Source organism: Corythoichthys intestinalis, chromosome 9 (genome assembly GCF_030265065.1).
Source record: "Corythoichthys intestinalis isolate RoL2023-P3 chromosome 9, ASM3026506v1, whole genome shotgun sequence".
Lineage (NCBI taxonomy): Eukaryota > Metazoa > Chordata > Actinopteri > Syngnathiformes > Syngnathidae > Corythoichthys > Corythoichthys intestinalis.
Window position 1 is genome coordinate 24,373,067 of NC_080403.1, and position 25,414 is coordinate 24,398,480.

The following is a 25,414-nucleotide window of genomic DNA, read 5'->3' on the forward strand; positions in this document are numbered from 1 at the left end:
AACACTCCGATAAAGAAATAGTCAGAGAATAAGTCTTATTATTGAATCGGGCTAATGCAGCTATCTAAGCACTTTGCCGCCTCTGTTAAAATCAACAGTATTAAAAGCATCTTTTGTTTTAGAATCTGTTTTACAAATATCCCTTATTATTTTGCCTCATCTAGATGAAATTATAATCAATAGAGGAATTTAAACTAATGCTTTGACGTAGCTCACAGCTAAGGTACTTGTATGTAAAATGTGAAGCGGCTCACAGCTACCTTACCCCTATGTAATATTTGCGCCTTTTAGTCACTTTCTCATATTTACGTATGCGTTCAAGCTTCATTTACACCCAGTGAACGTGTGTTCTCCACAGCAGGAGACACTATCTGTCCAGAACGCTCACGCTTACTGCCTGAGAAGGGAGATTGATTATTTTCCTCAACAAAAACAGTTTATGATTTCATACTTTTCCCGCTGCTAATCTGAATTGGGTTTTACAAGTTGTGTTTGTTTCATATTCTGCACCAGGTTAGCCCATTAGTGGGAGATCAATAACATGTAAAAATGCCTACAGTATAAGACACTCTTAAACATAGGCAAAAGAATGTGTTAATGTTTTCTCCGTGAGCTTTTGAAAAATAAATATCTTTGTGAAAGGGCACTCCTGTGGAAAGGAACTACATCATATTCAAGTTCAAAGACTGATATTTATATCAAGTTAAAAAATAGCCCTGTGAGAAATTCATAGTTAATTGAAAGTACATATAAATTAAACAATAATTGAGAACTTAAGAAATTAATATAAAATATGCACTTTTTTTACCCTGCCTATTAAAAGAATCGGAATAGAGAATCCTTTTGAACCGGAATCGAAACCATTCAAATTCAAACGATGCCCAACCGTAGCTGCCATTGACAGTTATACACATCCAATCAAATTTGACTGTAGGGCTGGTGGCAATCTAACGTTCCAACATCCCAGTCAAAATTGATAAAAAGTAGAGATGTCCCGATTCGATAATTGGATCGGATCGGACGCCGATATGGGTAAAAAAAAATGTGCATCGGTATCGGATCGGCCGACACGGAAAAATTCCGATCCAGACTTCCGATCCAGTTTTTTTTGAAAATCCGGTCCGTGTTTTCCAGCGCACCGATATACATAATCCATTCCAGTTTTTGCTACGGTTTCCCTAAAATCCGGTCCGCATTTTACGGCACTCCTTCAACACACTACATTACCGTCTCCCAATTTACCGAGAGACTATCGGTAAAAATGTCAGCTGTGTGGGATTATTTCACCTTAAAGGACGACAAAGACGAAGAGGCAGAGTGCAACATATGCCACAATAAAGTCAAGCGTGGTGGTAAAGCTGTAAGAGGTTTTAATACAACCAACCTAATCAAGCATTTAGCAACATACCGCCACAAACAATATAAGGAGTATGTTAAGAAAACAGAAGACAAAAAGAAGGGTCCTACGCAACTAACACTGGCAGTAACTTTTGCTATGCGTGACAAACTGGCACTCGACAGTCCCAAAGCCCAGGGAATAACAAGAGTCATTGCCGAAGAATTTATTCTGGATGACGAGCCATTATCTCTCGTGAGTAAAGACGCACCATCCCACACTTTTATGCTGCATTCCAGAGAAGTGGGAAGTCGGATTTATCCCACTCGGATGGTACCAGTTCCGACCTCAAAGCGTTCCAAGCAAATGTAAACAACAAAGATGGCTGATCGCGACGAGGTGTGTTTTATTTTGGCCATCCAAAGACATTTTGACCTCCAGCGAACCTGCCTTCCTATAACCGATCAAATAGTAGAGGAAAAACGACGGCTGCGTTATTGCCCACACTGTAAACTGCTTTTTTTTAGTTACAGCCTTTACTGATCGTCAATATAAAAACATAGCACAACAAAGATAATTCACTGTATAACAAAAAATACATGGCGTCTCAAATAAACTTGATTTACTTCATTATTGTGTTATCACTCAATACGTTTTCTTGAGCGCCATTTTGTCCAGTGACGTCAGATTGAAACAACTTGGAAGTCGGGGTAGTTATTTTTTCTCCGACTTCGCGACTTGGACCTCCCAGTTCAAGTGGCGTTCCAATGATATTTTCCTAGTCGGAGGTCGGAAAAGTCCGACATCCCACTTTTCTGGAACGCAGCATTAGAACCATGGTACAACATGCCCAGACGTCATTACATCCTTCAGCGATTCGGCCGTGGAAGATTCGAGAACAATTCACAAACATCCAAATTCCGATTATTGAAATATGTCAAGTAAAGCGGAACTAATACACAGCGTGGTCTTCGGGACGCAATGAGAAACGGACGGCATTGCGTCCCTAGAGTAAACATCATGCTTGTTTAATAGATATCATATGTATATAGAACTAGATGCAAAATGACAGGCTCAACGTTGTTAGCAACACATGCATTGAAAACTACGTGCATTAGTAAACAGCCGGCATCTTAAAGCAGGAGACTTCCCTTGTAGGCTGTTGTAGTGAACCTTCCAAGCGAACCTAATTAACTTTTTACCTAAAATACTCCTAAATCGGCAAAATCTTGACTTGAATCGATCTTCAAAACAGTTTTAAAACTTTCACATGTCAAAAGTAGACAGAAGGGAAATTATGGAATAACGGGAGCAATTTTAACAACTTTAACAGTTGATTCGCAAAATTAAATTAATTGAATGTAGTTTAAAGCTGCTGATACAGAATGGGGACTTGAGTATTTTATTTACTGTTTTAAAATGTTAACTTGATACTGAAATAGTCGTTTATTTAAACCTGAGAGGCTTTTTATACCATTTTTGTAACTAATGCACGAAACATTAAAAGCATCTAATAGCTTGGGAAGTTTGTGGGATTTTCCACTGACAGTTTACAATATTATTTGCACGTTTTACTGACTGACTATGCCATTTCTGTTTGTTATTTATAATGTTTTGTGTTTGTCACTGAATAAACAGGTGAGTTTCTTGTTACCAACCATTGTGTGTTATTCAAACTCACCTAATTCAGCTGGCTAGTTGTTATCAAGAGTACTAAAACCCTTTTCAACATGAGTCTGACAACTAAGTAAGGAGGCTAAATAACTTTAAACTTTAATCCATGCTCAGATAGGCCGGTATCGGTATCGGCCAGTATCGGTATCAGATCAGAAGTGCAAAACAATATCGGTATCGGATCGGAAGTGCAAAAACCTGGATCAGGACATCCCTAATTGAAAGTCTTTCGCAATCAACGGCAGAGAGACATGATCCTGTAAAACATTTCAACGAAAATACAACACCTTTATAATGTGCGTTCAACAGAAATAAGCCTGTTTAACGAAAAAATATATAATTTTCTCCATTATCACGTCTAAGATATTTATGGTTTACATAAATTCTCTGTGCAGTCTTTAACATCAGGCACACAGGTACCTAAATTATAAGCGGGGACCACCTGCCTTTATTACTCATAAATATAAAAATATATACAATATAAAAATATATAGAAATACATTACAAGAAATGCATATTTGTTGTCTAGAGCTATAAATGTCGTTTATGCTGCATAGAGGCTGACAGTAGGTATAATGGACCATGGAATCCCTTTATCTTCAATAGCAATTCCAGAGTTTGAGGTGTGACTGCCTTTTATGCTGAGCTTCAGCTTCATGTCGTGTTTCTATCAGCAGACGCAGTGATTTACACTACAAAGTGAAGGCACATACTAACCTCGGTGTCCTGACTCTTGCTGTTCCAGCGCGGATTCAGGTGGCCAACACGTGCGCTCAGCGTGGTGGAAATGGCGTAGCGGGCCTCGCCATCACACTGTGAAATGCCATTGTCTACTGCGTCCACCTCCTCCACAAAGTTCTCATACAGCTGCCGGGAGTGAAAAGAGGATGCGGGACGAAAGCTTAATGAATGCGTAATGACATGGAAATAAGCGGTTTTATATGAATGCATGGATGTCAAGTATCTTTTTTCAAGACAAGGGAGGAAACAAAAACAGGACATTGTACCCATTAGATCCAAATGTATTGCTAGTAAATGAGGGCTAAAGTGCACTGGAAGCTCATTAAACCAGGGAGGACTGCTGCTGTTTTACAGTTAACTGAAAATGGTTGGCCAGGACGTAATAGAACAAGAGCACAGATGAAGATGTATTTCCAAATGGGTGTCCTTGCCTTCCAGGACATCCAAGGTAATATGCCGATCACTTGACATTATTAGAGGATAGCAAAAAAGAAAAACAGAAACGGCCTCAGGACAATGAAAAAAAAATAATAATAATAAACTCTTCAGTTTTTTCAAAGAAGCTCATGAGAATGCACAAAACATTATGCTTTAGACTTAACACGATGCAAGTTAATAGTGATCATATTTATGGCGAGCAAAAATTTGGCGAACCTAATGTGCCATGCAAAAATGCTTGTACATTGGCCTCCTGCTGGCGGGTCCAAAATCCGACAAATAGAACTGCGCTACACTCGGCTGGGAGTCTGGCACAATGGAATTGTCACATTTCCGACTAGCTTCTTTTATTTTTGCTTCTTCTCTCCTGCCAACCGTTGGATAGAGGCAGAATGCCATGAAGTAAACATTTAAACAATTTCCTTATTTAAACTGTGGGTTTTTTCTAAAGGGAGGCATTTTTCATAACACAAAACAGTTCTCATGTCTCCTTTTGGTGTGTGATAGGCTCTCAGCATTGTTTTCCGCTCTCATCTCGAAGCAGCCGACATTTGGTCCAATGGAAAACAGCAGCTGACGGAACACAACACGCACTAATCCCCGGCAAGCGTCAAATATGGTTATTCTGTCGCTCTTACTTTGTCATAGAGGATCTCCAGCTGCTTGTTGTCCTCCTTCAGCTCCGTCAGCTGGGTAAGCAACTGACGGCCAAAGTGGAGATAGACCAGGCCGGCAGAACTGAGCTTTGTCACCCACGGCTTGTTGGGGCACAGGCTATGGAAGGTATCGGAGAAAGTCCTAGAAGAGACAACAGATGACATGAATGAAAGCTGGGCCGCTGAAAAGTACCATAATTTTATTGAAAAAAATGCACTGCTTGTACTGTATCTGGGGAACATGATATGCCTTTAGTTTGCTATGTCACATTAGATGACAGGAATGAAGGCCAAAAAGGCTGCAGCCAAGGTATTAAAGGTGAAAGTTTTCTTTAGAAATGGTATCTATGCATGTGAAAAGATGACGTATTTCTGGAAAAATCACAGGATTGTTGGTAGTTTCCGGTCAGCGCTGATTGTAATGTGATGCTAGCAACAATGGCGTGTAAATGCACCAAGGTTTGTTTTCAAAAAACGGGGAGACAGCACAGCCAGCCACCACTGCTGCTGTGTGTCCCAATGTACCACTTCGACTCCTTCTAATTCAGTCCTAAGCTTCCATGTTTTCTCAAATCATTGAATTATCGGAACGGTGGGTCATCAATATTAGAAGAGCCAATTTTACTGTTAAAAAAATAGCTCTCGGGTGGGTAGCTGACATTTTCAAAGCTCAGATAACTAGTTCTGCTTGCAACACTTTGCTGGCTGGGGCGATATGGACAGGTACTGTGGTTCCTCGACATACGATCCTTTCAACATAAAAAATTCACTCGTCATTTGTCTCGACATAAGACGACATGCTCTAAATACCACGATTCATGACAGTGTCACAATTTCATTGTTTTCCCGCAAAACGGCCGCACGGCGGATTTTCTTGTGAGGGAAATCAACATAGGTCCCTAGAAGGTTAGTGCAGGTGGACAAAAAAGGAAAAAGGTGACACTTGCTATTGAAAATAAGAAGGCAATGATAGAAAAATATGAGCGTGGTGTGCACGTCAGAGAACTGGCTTGACAATATGTCTGGAATATGTTTACGATCTCGAGGACGACATTATTAATATTATTATTGTAACATCGGCAAGAAAGTTGCCACCTTTGTCAGGTTTTTAATCATTTTCATAACTTGCGCAACACAACACGGCTACTGTCCACCGTAACTGACGCCAACAACAACAGAACATGAAAAAAAAAGTAAAAACCTCACACTTCTCCTCACCTGTCACTCTCTCGTCAGTCATGGTACATTCAGGAACGACTTATAAACCAAGTCCTGGAACGAATTAAATCCGTATGTAGAGGTACTACTATACTTGACTCCAAATTACTTACCTACAACATGCTTTGATTTTGAGTTTTGTGTTATGTTTTTTGCTTTCTTAAAATTAGATGAGCTAGTAAGCAGGAACAAAAGTAATTATTAGCACCGCAAATTCCATGTCACAAATGCCCATTGCAGCTTTTTTTTTTTTTTTTACATTAAAAAAGTGTTCAAATTTGTTCCATGTCACTTATTTGCAGTGTTGTCACAGATTACTTAAAAAAGTAATTTAATTTCTGATTACTGATTACACCTCAAAAAAGTAATTTAGTTACTTTACCGATTACTTTTATATCAAAGTAACTAAGTTACTTTAAAAGTAACTTATCAGTTACTTTTTACCAATTTTTCTCCTTTTGCTGCCTCGACATAAAAATGACAACAAAAAATGTCATCGCATGTAATTGAATTTTTCACATAAGGCTTAATCTTTGAGTTAGCGGGGGTTTAATTAGTCGATGGAGTTGATTTCAACCACCATTGACTCGCGCTAGCTTAGCCACCCCGGAGCCCTGAAACTAACAAATAACTGACAAACTGCACGGAATTTGTTCAAATCAACTCCAACGACTAAATAAACCCCCACTAACTCCAAGATAAAGCCTAATGTCAAAAATTCTGAACTTCCTCTTTAAAATAAAGACCTAGTTGTTAAAATATTGCCTATAAAAGTTGTAAAGTCATAAAACAACAAAAATTAATGACATGAACAAGAATCTTACAACTTATTTCATAATGGGTCAGAATCATTTTTCGATCAGATCATGTGACTAGCACCTAAGACACTAGCTTTTTCTTTGCTAAGCCAAACTACACCTGTGGAGGCAAGATGGGTATTTAGAATTTCTGGAAACCTAAGCTTTCAAACGCAACCAACAACAACTGAGCTTGAACAGTTTTATATATATGTATATATACAGTATTGGCCAAAAGTTTGGCGACACCTCAAAGGTGGATACTTTGAAGAATGTAGAAAATAAAACCTGTTTTCAGTTATTTCACTTTTTTTTTTGCCATTCCACTTGTTCGTTCATAGTTTTGATAGTAGTGAAAATATATAAAATGTAAAAATGTTTAGGTGTGTCCAAACTTTGGACTTTTGTTTCAGTCATCAACATGCTTTGTCCCCAGCCCCACAAAAGTAAAACTCCGCCTATGGTTACAAACACTGACAATAAAATGTGCATAAAGGCTCGTTACAAACTGTAGAAGTGCTGGCTGTCTTATTGCCTGTAGGCTTTGTTTCGAGTTTTGTCACGTTGTCCTGTAATTCCAAGTGCTTCCATGTTGAATTGGATGTAGAGTTTTTAGCGGCCGACAGTCTATTTCAGCCAGCGTAAAGTTTGCAACGCACGGAGATATTTTTGTCATCTTTACTGGACAGAAATGTGAAGTAATGGCTGTATTTCCAGTGAGCAAAGGCATCCATTTGCGGTATATATGCTGCCTTTCACTGTTAGCCTCGCTACCTCGTCAGAATGCTACGTCTCGTCCTATCTGTTTAATTTTGAGGTAAGAAGCCAAGCTCAAAGCTCAGCTGGCAATCACGACTCAATTGTCTTATAAAACATGATCTCATAAGCTTGAAGAAATCATTTAACAAGAAATGAGTCATGTCCCGCTTACTTCGTAGTGTTTACAGCAGAATATGAAAACCTATCAAGAACCATTTCTGTTTTTTTGATGAAAATTTCAATCAATTTATACTAGATTTGAAGTCCTCAAATCTTGAATTGAGAAAATAGAAATTTATTATTTGCACATCTCCACTCATAATACTTCAATGTCGGTTTGCATGGCGCAAAGATGGCAAACTAGCAGGTTGCGTGGAGCGTGAGCGCACGTAAACAACCACGTGCACAGATGGAGTGGCGGGTGGGGGGTGGGTGGAGGCTTTTCACCCGGAGGCATTGAGGCACTGCTGGTCATTTGATTTGGGGCTAATTGGAAGGCACGCGCTAGCAACAGCCCAGCTGATAAGTGACCGTCAAGTCAAGTGAATGAGTGACATGTGAAGGAAGCGGGAGGTAATCAGGGTCATTACAGAGACTAATTGGCCAAGCTGGAGCATCCCCGTGCTCATTATAGTTGGCGGAAAAGTGTATGGAAAAGTGGAGGATATCTTGTTTTAGTGCTATTGACAGCGACAGACGCGTTAATCCATTTAAACTGGGAGAGATCTTCTCCCTTTTCGTTCAAATGGATTTGGGTTTTGGACGTCTATTGTCGTCAATAGCAGTGAATCAGTTGCAGTTATCTCAATCTGTGAACTATTACTGAACATACATCTAACTCCACCCATGTGCGCAATATGAGCGACACCCACGTTCTCCTGCGGGCCCCTGGCAGCGTGGTGGCAGCCAGTGTGCCTCGTGAGCACGCAGTAGGGAGGGCGATCAATAGAAGAGCACTAATTATCAACAGCCACCTGCTGGGAAAAGGGACCTGCTACGTCTTTATCATATGGTTGGGGGGAAAAAAGAAAAATCTATGACTGTCAACATCAGGGCAACGGGGTGACCGGTTTCTATGGGAGAGTGAATGCCATCTGCAATTAAAGAGCTCGCGCCTTTCATTGTGTGAAATATTTTTCCCATGATGACTTGAGGCACAATGAGGGCGTTCAATACACTGAGGTCTGATGGGGTTCGAGTACCAAACAAAATCTGCGTGATGTGAATACAACATGTGGTCCTTATACAAACTGAGTTGGGAAGAACATGCTTTACAGGAGAGATATAATGGAAAACTGATGTTTATATGGCTTGCAGACATCTTTGGCTAGCGATACCATTCAGAATAAACTAGGAAAGTACTAAGTCTAAAATGATGAACCGTGGCCAATCGATGGTTGCAGTGAGAAACACACAAAAAGGGTGGACCATTGAGATTGAGAAAATGGCGCCCCGCTGTAAATCCGACAGTTAAAAATCTTCTACTGTCTGATGTATATGTTTTTTCTTCTAATGGCTAAAAACAGAACATGGTGGAAAGAAACATTTTTCTGAATAAATCTTTCATTTGGTTGATTCCTTGTTGAGGAAACTTTGTGAGCATTGGAAAAAAAGATCAAAATGTTGTAAATCAGTGTAAATCGCATAATTTCATGATGATGCATATCGATTCTTTGAAAAATTGCCAATATTTACCGTATTCTGCCATGATCTGAGTCAATTCCAAGGCATTCGATCAATATAACACAACAATAATTGCATACCCATTTAACACAATCAGTTAAATTTCACCTAAAGCTATTAAAAAAAATGCAAAGTTGCAGAAATATTTTAGACATTTGAATGGAATCTTTTCGTTTTAAACTGATATCTAAAAGGATTTGGAACAATGTTTTGTGTTTTGATCGATTGCGCCTAATCAGTTAATATATCAATTAGTGCTGCAACTGACGATTTCTTTTTAATTGATTATTCAGAAAGTTAATTAAATGATTAATCGGATAAATGTCACTTCTTTCAATTACCTTCACAATTTACTTTGAAGTTGTTTTCAGCATGTTATAAGCAGCAATAAAGACAAAATGGATGACTATTTCCTTCAACTGTATCGATTAGCAAATTCATTGGCAACAAATGTATTAATCGATTTCATTGATTAGTTGTTGCAGCCTTATTATGAACTAGTTTAGACAGTAAGATGGCTGAAAATTGGCAAAATTGTGAAATGTTGTTTTCCAAAGTAAAAACAGATTTTTGTTCATGTCCTACTTTGACTTAACAAAAACAGTGGTACCTCGACATAAGATCGCTTCGACATACGATCTTTTCAATATCCAACGTAAAATTTGACTCGCCATTTGTTTCTACATCCGACGATATGCTCAAAATACGACGACATGACAGCACCGCAGACGAACGCATGGCGGATTTTCTTGTGTGAAAAATCAATACAGGTTTCAAAAAGGTTGGCACAGGTGGTGAAACAAGGAAAAAGGTGACCCTTACCTTCTAAATGAAGATGCAAATTATAGAAAAATATGAGCGTGGGGTGCACATCCGTGAACTGGCTCAACAATACATCTCCACGGTCCTCCTCCAACCACCATTCGCCAGTTTTCATAAGTTAAGCTGACAATTATTATTGTGGTAACACCTCCAAAGAAATCGCCAGGTTCGTCACGTTTTTATCATTTATTTCTAGGGCTGTCAAACGATTAAAAATTTTAATCGAGTTAATTACAGCTTAAAAATTAATTAATCATAATTAATCGCAATTAATCGCAATTCAAACCATCTATAAAATATGCCATATTTTTCTTTAAATTATTTTTTGGAATGGAAAGACAAGACAAGATGGATATATACATTCAACATACGGTACATAAGGACTGTATTTGTTTATTATAACAATAAATCAACAAGATGGCATTAACATTATTAACATTCTGTTAAAGCGATCCATGGATAGAAAGACTTGTGGTTCTTAAAAGAAAATTTTTAGTACAATTTATAGAAATTTAATATTAAAACCCCTCTTAATGTTTTCGTTTTAATGAAATGTGTAAAATTTATAATAATAGTAGCCCGCCATTGTTGATGTCAATAATTACTTACACAATGCTCATGGATGGCTGAAGCCTATAAAATCAGTTGCACCCAAGCGGCAGCAGAGGGCGGCAAAACTCCATAAAACACAATTAACAAGTGGTGTTTCACTGTACCGTCATTTAAATCTGTCTGAGCAGGTAATCTGCGTTAATTACGTCGAATATTTTAATGTGATTAATTAAAAAAATTAATTAACGCCCGTTAACACGATAATTTTGACAGCCATATTTATTTTACAACTTAATTTACACAAAACGCCTCCTGACCGCCAAAGTTGACGGTGTTCTCAAGAAAACATTGAAATTGAAAGTGAAACTCTCAAGCTCACCGCTCTCGGCTGCGGTGCGTTCAGGTACAGCAAAAAACGTCCGCCACATTAGAACCCGATTCGTTACATTATTACAGGAATAATAATAATTATTATTATTATTATATTATTCCGATTTTTATTTAAATTTGTTTGTTTCGCTATGTGTAATTGCTATTTCTAATAGTACCAGCAGTATTTATTAAGGATTTAGTGTAGGTTTTTGGGCTGTAGAACGAATTAATGTATTCCTATGGGAAAATCCAGCTTGATATACGACCATTTCGACTTACAAACACGGTCCTGGAACGAATTAACTTCGTATTTAGAGGTACCACTGTATTTACAACTGAGAGGTTATATAGTGTATGTTATCATTTAAATGATTGAACGTATACTCTATACTATCATCCCTCCACTGGCTTCTAGTTCATTTTAGAATTGATTTCAAACTGTTTCTGGTTGTTTTTAATTCTACTGTATTAATGGCCAGGCTCCTTCTTATTTATCGGAGATAACCCTCCGTAACTCTGGCAGGGCTTTTCGTTCTACCGGCCAGCTAGTTTTGCAAGTTCAAAGGTCGAGACTTAAACAGTGGGTGGACGGATCTTTTGCATGTGCTGCCCGCAGGTTGTGGAATAGCCTGCCCCCTGAAATCCGCACCATTACGAATCTAAGCCTTTTTAAATCACGGTTAAAGACCCACATTTTTCGACTCGCTTTTTCCCCAGACAAGGGTAGCCTGGTGTTATTTCTTATGGGTTTTAATGTTTTCGGATTTTATCTGTTCCATTGTTTTATTTGCTGTTTTGAATTTTATCGCGATGCGTTGCTTTTGTTTTCGGGGTTTGTTTTCTTAATGTCATTAAATAGTAGTTTCCAGCCTGTTTATCATGAACTATGTTTGTCGTTGTTGTAAAGCACTTTGAGGACCTTTCTGGTTTTTGTAAAGGGCTCTAGAAATTTGATTGATTTGATTGATTGAATTTAGACAAGTTGAAGAAAGTCCTAAACAATTAATCGGTTATCTATACAGTTGTTATTCAATTAGTTTGCTAATGGTCTAGTTGTCATCGATTAATTGTTGCGCCTCTAATATGAATCCAGATCCATGTTTTGTTACTGCCTTATACTAGTCATTCTAAAAAAAAATTGCATTTTGTGATAAAGTTCATTATTTTCTGTAATGTACTGATAAACACTAGACTTTCACATATTTTAGATTCATTACACACAACTGAAGTAGTTCAAGCCTTTTATTGCTTTAATATTGATGATTTTGGCAAAAAAGTCAAGACAAACCAAAAATCCCTATCTCAAAATATTAGCATATCATGAAAAGGTACTCTAAAGAAGCTACTAACCTTATCATCTGAATCAACGAATTACTCAAAACCCCTGCGAAAGATTCCTGAGGCTTATAAAAACTCCCAGCCTGGTTCATTACTCAAAACTGCAATCACGGCCAAGACTGCGGACCTGACTGCTGTCCAGAAGGCCATCACTGACACCCTAAAGCAAGAGGTTAAGACACAGAAAGAAATTTCTGAGCGAATAGGCTGTTCCCAGAGTGCTGTATCAAGGCACCTCAGTGGGAAGTCTGTGGGAAGGAAAAAGTGGCAGGAAACGCTGCACAACCAGAAGAGGTGACCGCACCCTGAGAAAGATTGTGGAGAGGGGCCGATTCCAGACCTTGGGGGACCTGCAGGAACAGTGGACTGAGTCTGGAGTAGAAACATCCAGAGCCACCGTGCACATGCGTGTGTTGGAAATGGGCTACAGGTGCCGCATTCCCCAGGTCAAGCCACTTTTAAACCTGATACAGCGGCAGAAGCGCCTGACCCGGGCTACAGAGAAGCAGCACTGGACTGTTGCTCAGTGGTCAGAAGTACTTTTTTCAGATGAAAGCAAATTTTGCATGTCATTCGGAAATCAAGGTGCCAGAGTTTGGAGGAAGACTGGGGAGAAGGAAATGCCAAAATGCCTGAAGTCCAGTGTCAAGTACCCACAGTCAGTGATGGTCTGAGGTGCAATGTCAGCTGCTGGTGTTGGTCTACTGTGTTTTATCAAGGGCAGGGTCAATGCAGCTCGCTATCAGGAGATTTTGGAGCACGATCTGGCACCTGGTCACAGTGCCAAAACCACTGGTAAATGGTTAACTGTCCATGGCATTACTGTGCTCAACTGACCTGCCAACTCGCCTGACCTGAACCCCATAGAGAATCTCTATGCTATTGTGAAGAGGAAGTTGAGAGACACCAGACTCAACACTGTGGATGAGCTTCAGGCCGCTATCGAAGCATCCTGGGCCTCCACCTCAGCAGTCAGTGCCACAGGCAGATTGCTTCTATGCCACGCCGCATTGAAGCAGTCATTTCTGCAAAAGGATTCTCGACCAAGCATTGAGTGAATAGCTGATATAATTAATTGAAGGTTGTCTTTTTTTGTATTAAAAAACACTTTTTTGTATTGGTCGGATGAAATATGCTATTTTTTTGAGATAGGGATTTTTGTTTTTTCTTGACTTTTTTGCCAAATCTTCAATATTAAAACAAGGCTTGAACTACTTCAGTTGAGTGTAATGAATCTAAAATATACGAAAGTCTAATGTTTATCAGTACATTACAGAAAATAATGAACTTCATCACAATATGCTAATTTTTTGAGAAGGACTAGTAAATAAGCTGGTACTCTAGGGGTTGTCTTTTCGAAACACGCAGTACTGAAAGAGTCATGAGATGGCCACAAAAAAAAAAACATACTGGGCACTTTGAACTCAAATTATGTTGCAAGTCTGAGAAAATTACAGCAAAAACTATTTAATAAAAAAAAAAAAAAATCAAAAACTGCTGGACGGGGACCTTTAAGCCAGCGGTATTTGTTATAGTAATGTCAGTGTATTAACATAGGACTCGTTTCATTTCAACTGTCTTCCAGTTGAAATGTTAATTGAGGCATGTAGAGTAAATAAAAGTTTTACGATGAATTCAACTCGAGAACATATTACTCCAATATAATAAATCTCAAAGGGAAATGTGGTTTTAAAAGTCTTAACACCATTACAGGACAGCCCTACAGGCTTCATCTCAGCACCATGTTCCACTTTGATAGTGCACCCATCACAAAAGATTCATCCGATCCCCAATATGTTGTATATCAAGCTCACTGACATGAATTCTCCCGCCAGACTAATAACCTTCAGTCGGGGCTGCTGTGTCATCCTCCAGATAACTGTAAATCAGCTAATGTACCTCTGATGATGATCGTAGCGGTGCCTCTGCGGGTCAAACTCTCCTCCCACGTCGACAACGATGTCACATCCAGCCAGCAGAGCGGGGTCCCTAGTCCGTACAATCTCAGCATCCTGTGCAATAAACGGAACGGATGTGCAATTAGCCAGTGTGTGACGGTGAAGTGGGACAGCAAGTGTTTAGGAAATGACATATAATTCATCCAAATGTCTTATTTTGGTGCTTGAAACCAACTAGTTGTATTTGAAAGGGAAATTTAATGAATCCCACGCAGCGCTGGGTGTTGAACGCGGCGGCCTAATTGGACCCGAAGGAGGGATCGAGATTGACCTTTCAACAAGCCAATCAGTCATTAGGTAACTTAGAATGCTTAGTATACAGTTCATTAGGCATATATAAAAAAACAAATCTTACAAGCTCTACAAAGATTCATTTTCTGTATTCAGTTTTTACAAAAGTTTATGAATCTTTATTTTGTTTGAGTCCTGACATCAAGTGAAAGTAGGGTCAGGAGTTCAAATCCCAACTATTCACTGCGGAAACGCTTTGGTATTGTTGCAATTTGCAAGACTGGACTCAAGAGCAAGACCGGTCTAGAGACCACATTTTGAAGGTTTTAGGCTATGTTACCACTGCAGGGAGTGATCCTCAATTCAGAATTTTTAGTTATTCTGATATTTTCGAGTAGGCATGTGCCGGTTACCGGTTTCACGATTTACCGTGGTGTGAAAACGTTGCGGTTTCAAAACCACTAAAATTTTCCGTCAGACCGTAGTACAGTATTCGCCATTTTTCATGTGTCAAAAATGCAGCCAGAAGTGGCGTGGCGTGGCAGCGCTCACCCCCTCCCATTTGTTTCTGTGTGTGAAAGTGACGCTATCGGCTAGACAGCCAGCGAACCCAAAAACAAATACTCCAAACATAAGGTGTTCTTTTCTTCAATTTATTGAGCTCTCAAATCGTGGTAAGTGTAATATACAAAATGAATACATTTAAAACGTTGTACAATTGTATTTTTCCAAGTGTGAGTAGCTTCAACAGATTAGCACCATGAAAAAGTTCGCCAAAAACAAAACACACATTTTCCTTTCAGATTCGATATACACACTAACTAAAAGCTTACAAAGATGAATGTTAGCCTAGGCTTAGCTGGGAGAGCAACTTCGTCAAATGTTACAGCCGCAGAGTGAGAAAACAAGCTTGATTCGCTTGAATGATGGGGAAAAAGGATAGCATCAAAGATCGTTAATTGTGAAAGATGATCTTGCCCTAAGCATAAATACACGTTCGTTCGCTCAAGGAGAGGTCTCACTCCTAATGTTTTTTGTTGTTTTTTTTTTAGATGAAACCTTTCCATAACAATATTTACATTATAACTAACTTTTACATTTTTAACTTATACTAACTTGTACATTTTTAACTAACTTATTAACTTATGAATTCTTTATGATCTCAAACACAAAGGCATGACATCATGTAGACTAGTTTTGACACCGTGGCTGAAATTGGCAAAACTTCACTTGAGCTTTTCCACCCTAAAAAAAAGAAAGTGATGCAGTATAAATTTTTTAAAATTTTATTCAGAAGTGTTTTTACTTTTTTATAGAAATTATTTTGTTCTTGCTCTAATCTTGAGCAACTTGAGTTGTGGCTGTGGGTATAGTCTATAAGTTATATTTTAATTTTATTTAAAGTATTTTTTTAATTTATTGATAATTTATTTATTTTAACAATATATTCATGTTCCAATTTGCAACTATGTTCTGAAAAAAAAAATCCTGTTCAATGAAAAAAAGTTATTTTTTTAAACCCATACATCTCAAAATAACACATTTTGTAGCTATAATTGAAATACCGTGATACCGTGAAACCGCAGGTATTTTTGCTCGCGGTTATCGTACCGTCAAAATCTCATACCGGCACATGCCTATTTTCGAGTAGCCGTTCGTATATTATAGCACAAATATAAGCGACTCATTGTGAAGGAAGGGAACACTTGCATAACATCACACACATGCGCACTATGACTCCTCGTCACTTGTCGCAGTGTTTAATGATGTAAATATGGTCCTTTCGGGAGGTCTTGGCCGTCAGGCTTTTGTGGCAGTTTTTGATGATTTTATGCTACCGAGGCCAACATTTTTCAGCCTGATAACTTCACATGCGGTATCAAGAAGCAAAGAATATTTTTTGTGCCGTTAACCAGCATTGCTTGTTTGCGTGTGTTGTTCATTTGGTTGAAGAGTGGAGACATATTTCACATGCTGATGACATATAGTTGATGTTTAAGGATGCGCGTTCATAGTGCAAAGAAATCGGATACATACAGTGCCTTGCAAAAGTACTCATCCCCCGTGAACCTTGCAACCTTTCGCCACATTTCAGGCTTCAAACATAAAGATATAAAATTTTAATTTTTTGTCAAGAATCAACAACAAGTGGGACACAATCGTGAAGTGGAACAAAATTTATTGGATAATTTAAACTTTTTTAACAAATAAAAAACTGAAAAGTGGAGCGTGCAATATTATTCGGCCCCCTTGCGTTCATACTTTGTAGCGCCACCTTTTGCTCCAATTACAGCTGCAAGTCGCTTGGGGTATGTTTCTATCAGTTTTGCACATCGAGAGACTGACATTCTTGCCCATTCTTCCTTGTAAAACAGCTCGAGCTCAGTGAGGTTGGATGGAGAGTGTTTGTGAACAGCAGTCTTCAGCTCTTTCCACAGATTCTCGATTGGATTCAGGTCTGGACTTTGACTTGGCCATTCTAACACCTGGATACGTTTATTTTTGAACCATTCCATTGTAGATTTGGCTTTATGTTTTGGATTTTACGTTTTTACGCCAAACATATCGTTTTGCATTGTGGCCAAAAAGTAAAAATTTGGTTTCATCTGACCAGAGCAACTTCTTCCACATGTTTGGTGTGTCTCCCAGGTGGCTTGTGGCAAACTTTAAACGAGACTTTTTATGGATATCTTTGAGAAATGGCTTTCTTCTTCCCACTCTTCCATAAAGGCCAGATTTGTGCAGTGTACGACTGATTGTTGTCCTATGGACAGACTCTCCCACCTCAGCTGTAGATCTCTGCAGTTCATCCAGAGTGATCATGGGCCTCTTGGCTGCATCTCTGATCAGTTTTCTCCTTGTTTGAGAAGAAAGTTTGGAAGGACGGCCGGGTCTTGGTAGATTTGCAGTGGTCTGATGCTCCTTCCATTTCAATATGATGGCTTGCACAGTGCTCCTTGAGATGTTTAAAGCTTGGGAAATCTTTTTGTATCCAAATCCGGCTTTAAACTTCTCCACAACAGTATCTCGGACCTGCCTGGTGTGTTCCTTGGTTTTCATAATGCTCTCTGCACTTTAAACAGAACCCTGAGACTATCACAAAGCAGGTGCATTTATACGGAGACTTGATTACACACATTTGGATTCTATTTATCATCATCGGTCATTTAGGACAACACTGGATCATTCAGAGATCCTCACTGACCTTCTGGAGTGAGTTTGCTGCACTGAAAGTAAAGGGGCCGAATAATATTGCACGCCCCACTTTTCAGTTTTTTATTTGTTAAAAAAGTTTAAATTATCCAATAAATGTTGTTCCACTTAACGATTGTGTCCCACTTGTTGTTGATTCTTGACAAAAAAATTAAATTTCATATCTTTATGTTTGAAGCCTGAAATGTGGCGAAAGGTTGCAAGATTCAAGGGGGCCGAATACTTTTGCAAGGCACTGTATTGGAATTAGGCCTGCACAATATATCGTTTGAACATCGCCATCGCAGTGTGTTTTTGCTTCATAAAAGCAGCAAGAGTGCAGAGACATGGCCTCCTGGATCCCTTTTATGAGGTGGGTAGAGTAGCCAAAAATTGTACTGGAGTAGCGTTACTTCAAAATAATATGACTCAAGTAAAAGCAAAAGTAGTCATCCAAAAACTGTGCTCAAGTAGAAGTATAAAAGTATTAGGTGAAAAGAATACTCAAGTATTGAGTAACATTGTGACTAACTGCTTACAATGTTTGATTTTTTTATTTTTATTTCCCATTCAAAATACGGTATTTTTTTCTCAGCACATACAGCAAATACTTAATTTTTAAGGACGACATGTGATGGAACAGCCTGGCGAGATAGAAGAAATGTAAGCTTGAGCCTGATTTGTATAATGGAGTCATGTGATTATCGTTGCTACGTCTCATTGGTGAAACTGGTGGGGCTACTGTTGGCAAAAATAAAGTCAATATGTAGAATAAAGAGGAAAAATGTAACGGCTCTAGTGTAGACCAAAGTCGCAAAGTAAGGCTACACTAGGACAGATAATTTTCTCCAGGGTATTTTGCCGACTATTTTTATGCCTGTCCACACTTTGTTTAAGGTGTGTTTAAGCCCCCCCACGCTTCTGCAAGGTACGCCTGCATTTGCAGGTGGTGTGGCGCTGCATATATTTCCTGGAAGCCGCAACCAGGACTGCTTGTGCATAAAAGTGGTGATCCTGGAAGTGGCTACAGTTTTGACAGGCAGAAATGTCTTGGGGAAAAAAAACTGATCGCGCGCCTCTTTGACTGGTGGTACCACTCAGGTCACATTTCAGGGTTTAATTTTCCTCTACACATTTTTATATACAGTATTCATGTTCTGTCAGCATTGAGTTGGGAGGGGCCAGCCCCGCAGCTGGCTGATCGGAGGCAACTCGGGAGACGAGCTCTGTAAAAAAACACTGATCTCAACTTCATCCGCGATGGGAGGACCCCAAATGGGCAAGCATATTGTTGAGACGTAGTTTGAACGTTTAAGAAAAATGTGTGGAAAAGAGGAGCAGGAATGCCACGTCGTGATCGTCCACCTCCATTGTTTACGATGCTGTCACGCCGCACTAAAAACAGCGACGGCATGACGTCCCTTCCTGAGTATCCGAATGTTGTACGGAGACAGCAGTCCATATTAGGCAGCGCGTAGGCGGCGGGTAACATTACTTGCCTACATTATCCATCTAACAACTAATCCGGATAATAGGCATACCAGTGCAGCTGACATGCCGTATAGTTAAACTAATTACACGTTTAAGCCATTATCCGTGTAGCCGTAGCCTAAGAGTAGTGTTTCTTCTTCACGAATCTACTCAAGTAAAAGGAAAAAGTATGGCTTAGTAAAATTCTTAGAAGTATATTTTTTTCAAAAAGTTACTCAAGTAAATGTAACGGAGTAAATGTAATGCCTAACTACACACATCTGCCTTTTATAAACAGCAATCATCATCATTCACAAATGAACCTTCAGCCTGGAATAAACTGTATTATATGAATACAATATGGTCATGGTGAGTCAACCAAAGCCTTCACAAATAGATCTATTCAAATTCTTCTAGTTTTAATATCGCAATATATATCGTAAACTCCCAAAAAGTCACAATGTCACAGTTTTCCAATATTGTTTAGCCCTAATTGGAATTATATCAACATAAGAAAATATCTCAATTGAACTGTTCTTATGAAAATTTTAGCAAATGGGCATAAAAAATCAGAATTGATCGGCGATACGAACAAAACCTCTTTCTTGTCTGAGTCAATTCCTATAAGTCTCGGTCTTGCACTGGCTTGTGGGGTGGACTCGGTGAGTCGGTATTTTCAGCCAAGTACTGATCTGCTTTTCTTCAACTTCATATATATGATATTAATGAATAGCTTTACCAATGCAGATTTTTTTATGCTGGTACCTCCTCAAGAATATTACACGATGCTCTGTAGACATGTGCCGACTACCGGTTTCAAGGTATACCGTGGTTTCAAAACCACAAAAGAAAGAAAACGAAAAGAAGAAGAAAATCGAAATCGCTGCTATTAGAATACTTTGGCTACAGAAAAGTTACAGATGGCACGGCTTAGAGGAGGAAGGCCAACCGACATGTAAAACATGTTTGCGGAGGGTGGCTGCCGAGGAGTCAATAGATTTCGCATTTATACAAAATTAAAGGTTAGTAAACACTGTCATGAACGTTTCCCACCAACTAAGAGAGTTAACTTCAGCGTGTTTAGTGTGTTCAGAGGTGGTAAAACATGTTTTTTTTCTCTCTGGCAACTCTTTGTTGAGAAATGGTAAAAGGACAGTACTTATAGAGCGCATTTATCTGCATGGTTACCATGCCCAAAGCGCTTTACATTAGCACACATTTACCCGTTCACGCACACATTCACACACCAATGGGGTTGCTGCCATGCAAGGCGCTGTCAACCCTTCGGAGGCAAATCAGGATTCAGTGCCTTGCCCAAGGGCACTTCGCCAGTGGGCAGTCTTAGCCGGGAATCGAACCACTGACCCTTCGGTCCAAGGACAACTCCAGCTACCAACTGCGCCACTCCCAGCCGAAAGAGAGTGTGTGTGTGTGGGGGTGGGGGGTGGGGGGGTGTATGTAAACATGATACGAGCCATACACACGTGCTTATAATGAGAAATAATTCAATTATTTTTGTTCTGATGGTAATAATGCGTAATGTTGAGCTGTGGCTGTGGCTTTAGGCTCACCTAAATGACTGCATTTATTTTAATTTTATTTAGAATATTTCAGTTTTTTTTTTTTTTTTTTTAATTAAAAAATATATATATATATATATATCCTGTTCAATGGAGAATTTTTTTTTTTTTTAAACCCAGATATCTCAAAGTAACACATTTTGGAGCTGTAATTGCAGTACCGTAAAACTGTGATAATTTGAATTTGAAAAATGCCTAATGCTCAGTTACTATCATTAGTTTGTAAAGAGCAGTTATCTCACTCAGCGGACATATTTGCATAATGGTTTCATTTACAGTAGCCAAAAAGCACGATGGTACTAAGAAAACACGACTACTGAGTCGGATTCAATCTTGATACCAAATCCGATACTCCAAAAATAGCCATATCGGGTGCCGATACCAACAAAGAGTATGGGATCGGGACATCCCAACTGGGTAATCAACAAATACCTTCAATTACTGTGTTACTAACATTTTCAACCACCTCTGTAAATGACTGTAACCTTAACCTTTCTTGTTTTTACAGTAAATTGTCTTGGTTGTTAGGTCTTGTTTTTTTGGGGGGGTTTTTTAAGTGCATGTGACACGAAAAAGCATGTTTATTTCATAATACACGCGGTATTTTATGCTCCTGAATGATATGGACCGCTTGGATGTGTGTGGAAGCGATCGCTATATTTATTTAGTTTTTTTAATCCCGTGCCATGAAAATGAGTGACTTCCGGCTTCGGTCTTGCATTGAGGAGGAGGGCGCTGTGACGTGTACGGTAGAAGGCGTCCTCTTCACTATACAGCGTACTGTTGTGTATGAGGACGAAGGATTCAGCTGATTTTGCAGATTAATACACATCACGCCAGCCAAACGGCTGCAGAAAAATCATTCTGTATGAGGGAGCGGCGTATGCGCCTTCTTGGAGTTTCAAAAGGTTCCCATTCACCGTGGATATTGGCCAAAACAAGCCCGACTACAATGGGGGCATTGGATTTACGAGGAAGTGAGTAAACATCTTGTTTAGTATTATGTCAAATATTAATACAGCTATTACAAAATAAACACTACAAACTTTCTTTAAATAAAGGACTACTTACGTTTGATCATTGATAGGCATGTAAAAATGTATTTATTTATTTAGCAATTGGGAAAAATACTTGGATAAAAAGAATATCCTGTAAAAATATTGATGTAAAGAGACAGAAACAATGACATTTTGCAGCTCTCTTCGTCGCGTTTCCTCGTTGTGAATAGTTTCCCCTCGACGGGCTTACTGGTCCTTCTCAAGTCATTTATATAGCTATTGGGGGAAAATACTTGGATAAAAAGAATATCCTGTAAAAATATTGGAGTAGAGAGACTGAAACAATGACATTTTGCTCGTTTTCCTCGTTCTGAATAATTCCCCCTCAATGGGCTGAATAGTAAAACCAATGAGCCCAGTCTACCGCTGACGTCATCCACCTGTTGGGGACGCTAAAGCCCTATAATGGTAGGCGTGGCTAACCAGCAGATTAAAAGACTAATTTCTCGTCATCTGCGCTTTGCTAAATTTTTGTATATAGTCGAATCGTCTCAAAATGATTCTAATTCACATAATAATGCCATTTAAGACTTTTTTTCTCATGTCGTATGCTCTTTAAATGATAAAGTTGTTTAACAATTTGTTAAATACAGTTAATTTGTATGGAACTGTACATCACATTGGCATTCAAACTTTACAATGTTTTGATTTAAAGCACTTTGCCATTTTTATTGTTGATATTCTATTAAGGTGATACTTGGAGAGCTAGTGGGAGAGCAAGTGCAGGGATTCCCCTATATTCAACAGATTGTGGCGCACCGCCACACTAAAATGAAAGCCGCCACGCCTGGCAAATGAGATGTATTTTATTTATTTATTTAAATAAAAAAAATTTTTTAAGGCCGCTTCAAACTAGCGGCAGCCGAGTGGGAGGAGTTCAGCGGACACCTATTCATTGTGTATTGTAGCCTAATGTTCGTAACTATGCAGGCCCCCCCTTAAGAGACGCAAGGGGAACGAGTAGGAAGAATGGGAGAACGAGCGAGATAGCGAGAGATAGCGGTCGCATGTTGTAGCAGCCCGCTGTTATTTTGTTATTGTTTTTCTTTATTATTGTTACCACAATAAAGTGGGTAAGCAAATACAGACTTCTCTCCTTCTTGCCCATATCCGGGGCATTACAATAATTTGGATCGGACTTTTCGGCGAAAGTGAGCGGTGGACGGCCGTCTTGGACGGAAAGCAAACTTTGACTAACTTGCGCTGAGAGACTGCGGAGAGGCGGGGCCCAAAATAAAGCCTTGCTCTATTTTCAGAGCGTTGGTCACAGTAAACGATTTATCAGTTCAAGCAGAGTAAAATGATACATATTCACGGTACAAGAACGTCGTTTCTGTGTCCATCGATTGGTAAGAAAAGGCTGTTTGTACGAGTGACGTGTGGGCGCTCCCGTCAGGGGGGGACATTTCACGTGGAGTGGCTATTTTTCGGCACAACACCGGCGCGCCAACTTCAGACAATTACGGCTGACGAAACTTTGATAAATGCGCCCCCCCACCCAAATTTCGCGAGCTCTGGGACACTCGAAAAATGACTCTCATACCTCTCCTTGCTAAGTTAATGGTACCTCGACGTGCCTTTGTGTGGAAATTTATTTTCCGACCAACGGGGAAAAAACTATTCACCTTCTCACCGAATCAAGTAAAACTCTTTACACGGCTATTAGAATTCCCCCAGTGCTCTAAATGGGTCAGTTGACAGAAGGACTGTTATTGTTGTGGTAATCAGGTACTTATGAGGGTCAAATAAAAGGAAAAAGGAGGACTACGACGGTGGTCTGCAACCCGCGGCTCTCGGGCCGCATGCGGCTCTTTAGCGATGCTTCGGAGCTTTTTTTTTTTTTTTTAAATGGAAAAAGATGGGGGAGGGAAATATATTTTTTTTGTTTTAATAGGATTTCTAGGAGGACAAACATGACACATTCTTTCAATTCATTAATATTGTAATGAAGTTAAACTTGTGGTGGCATAGTACAACAGAGTAGTCACGTGGTGCGTCATTCTAGGATCCACTGCAGGGAAAACAAACATTTAATCATGAAGGCTAATTACGTATTTCTATAGTAGGCTAATATAGCTAGTATCGATAATTATAAGGCTTGTAAAAGGCTTTTAATTTTTTGTGGCTCCAGACATACTGTATCAGTTTTTTTTGTGTTTTTTGGGGGGTCAAATATGGCTCTTTCAACAGTTTGGGTTGCCAACCCTGAGTCACTACGAGATGTAAGTCGTACTATTGCCACGAGAAAAAAAGTCGCATTAGTACATCGGGTAACGTAGCTGTAATCAGCTACGCATTTTACATACATGTACTGTAGCTGAGAGGTACAACATTAGCCTGGCTAATGAAATATTTCAAATATATCTTTGTTATGGTTCTTCTTGGGGGAAAAAATGAAGAAAAAAAAATTCGCTGTGGCACGACATGGTGAGGCTGTCCGACTCCGATGCAGCCCACCACCACAGCTTCAAAAAATCCTAGGGGAAACACTGAAGTGGCAGACCAATGCCATTTTTACAAGGTTGTACCTGAGTGTACATAATGCTTCGATTCACACACGATCTCTGACCTATCTTTCCTTTCATTAAAGTCGCGACACAGTAATTACGATCAATACGATACGACATTGTGCGAACTCCACCATTAAATTTCCAAAGAGACTGTCTTTATAACAGCGACCCCATGAGGCATGTAACAATGACACAAGGCCAAATATTTTCGCCTACACTGACTTTTAGACTTGAAAACATTGACACCATACTAATATTACAAATAAAAAAAAAATGCCCACCTTGTATTCTGGTAATTGCCGGAGGAAAAAACAGGCCAGAACCTCGTCGCAGTGAAAAGTTCCATTGTGGGTTCCTATCTTTTTGGCGGTCATTCTGTCAGCGCAATGCCTCTTGGCTTCAGTTGACATGTGTCCTCTCTCCGCGGTGTTGACAAAAAATGGGACACAAGGAGGACGTAACTGTTCAAACAGCGACTTTTGTAAACTAACGACACAAGTGTTTGTATCCGCAAGATATTTTGTTCGTCCTAAATTAGTCGCAAAAACACACGCGCGCCTCATCAATGCAACAAACGGTAGGGGGACGTATTAAAGGGGAGGACTGGATTTTGTACGTCTGTTTTAGGGACCGGCGGAAACCAGTATCCGCTTCCTCTATTTCCGCTAAAAACGAAAGTCGTTTTTTAAAATCTGCTACCTGCTAAAATATATATGTACTGAGAAAAGCAAATAAAACTTAAATGGGTTAAACGTTCTCAATGAATATTCAAAATCAAATATCTAAATGATCATTCTCTTATATAAATGAGGCACGGCTGCTGTTACTGCTTAAATCCGACAGATGGCGATGTAGATAAATTCTGTAAAACCAATGCGTGTCCACTTTTGAATAGCTATCCACTGTCCCTGAAAGGGTTAAAACAACAGAAACAGCAACAATTTATTCCTACATTTTTTGCTCGAATTAAATGCAAAATAAACTGCTTCATCATACATACATGTTTTGTCTTTGTGGGTGCAGTATAAT

At 39.3% G+C, this 25,414-nt stretch overlaps 1 protein-coding gene across 1 annotated transcript in view; it reads right to left on the reverse strand.

The window, feature by feature from the left end:
- The window catches only part of myg1 (myg1 exonuclease), a 43,853-nt gene extending 18,847 nt beyond the window's left edge, over positions 1-25,006 (reverse strand). Inside the window, exons 1-4 of the mRNA XM_057847159.1 lie at positions 24,667-25,006; positions 14,286-14,398; positions 4,828-4,987; positions 3,728-3,877 (exon numbers count right to left, since the gene is read on the reverse strand). Of these exons, the coding sequence (XP_057703142.1) occupies positions 3,728-3,877; positions 4,828-4,987; positions 14,286-14,398; positions 24,667-24,948 (705 nt within the window). The 5' untranslated portion in view covers positions 24,949-25,006. The remainder of the gene's footprint in view (positions 1-3,727; positions 3,878-4,827; positions 4,988-14,285; positions 14,399-24,666) is intronic.
- Positions 25,007-25,414: the final 408 nt, after the last annotated feature.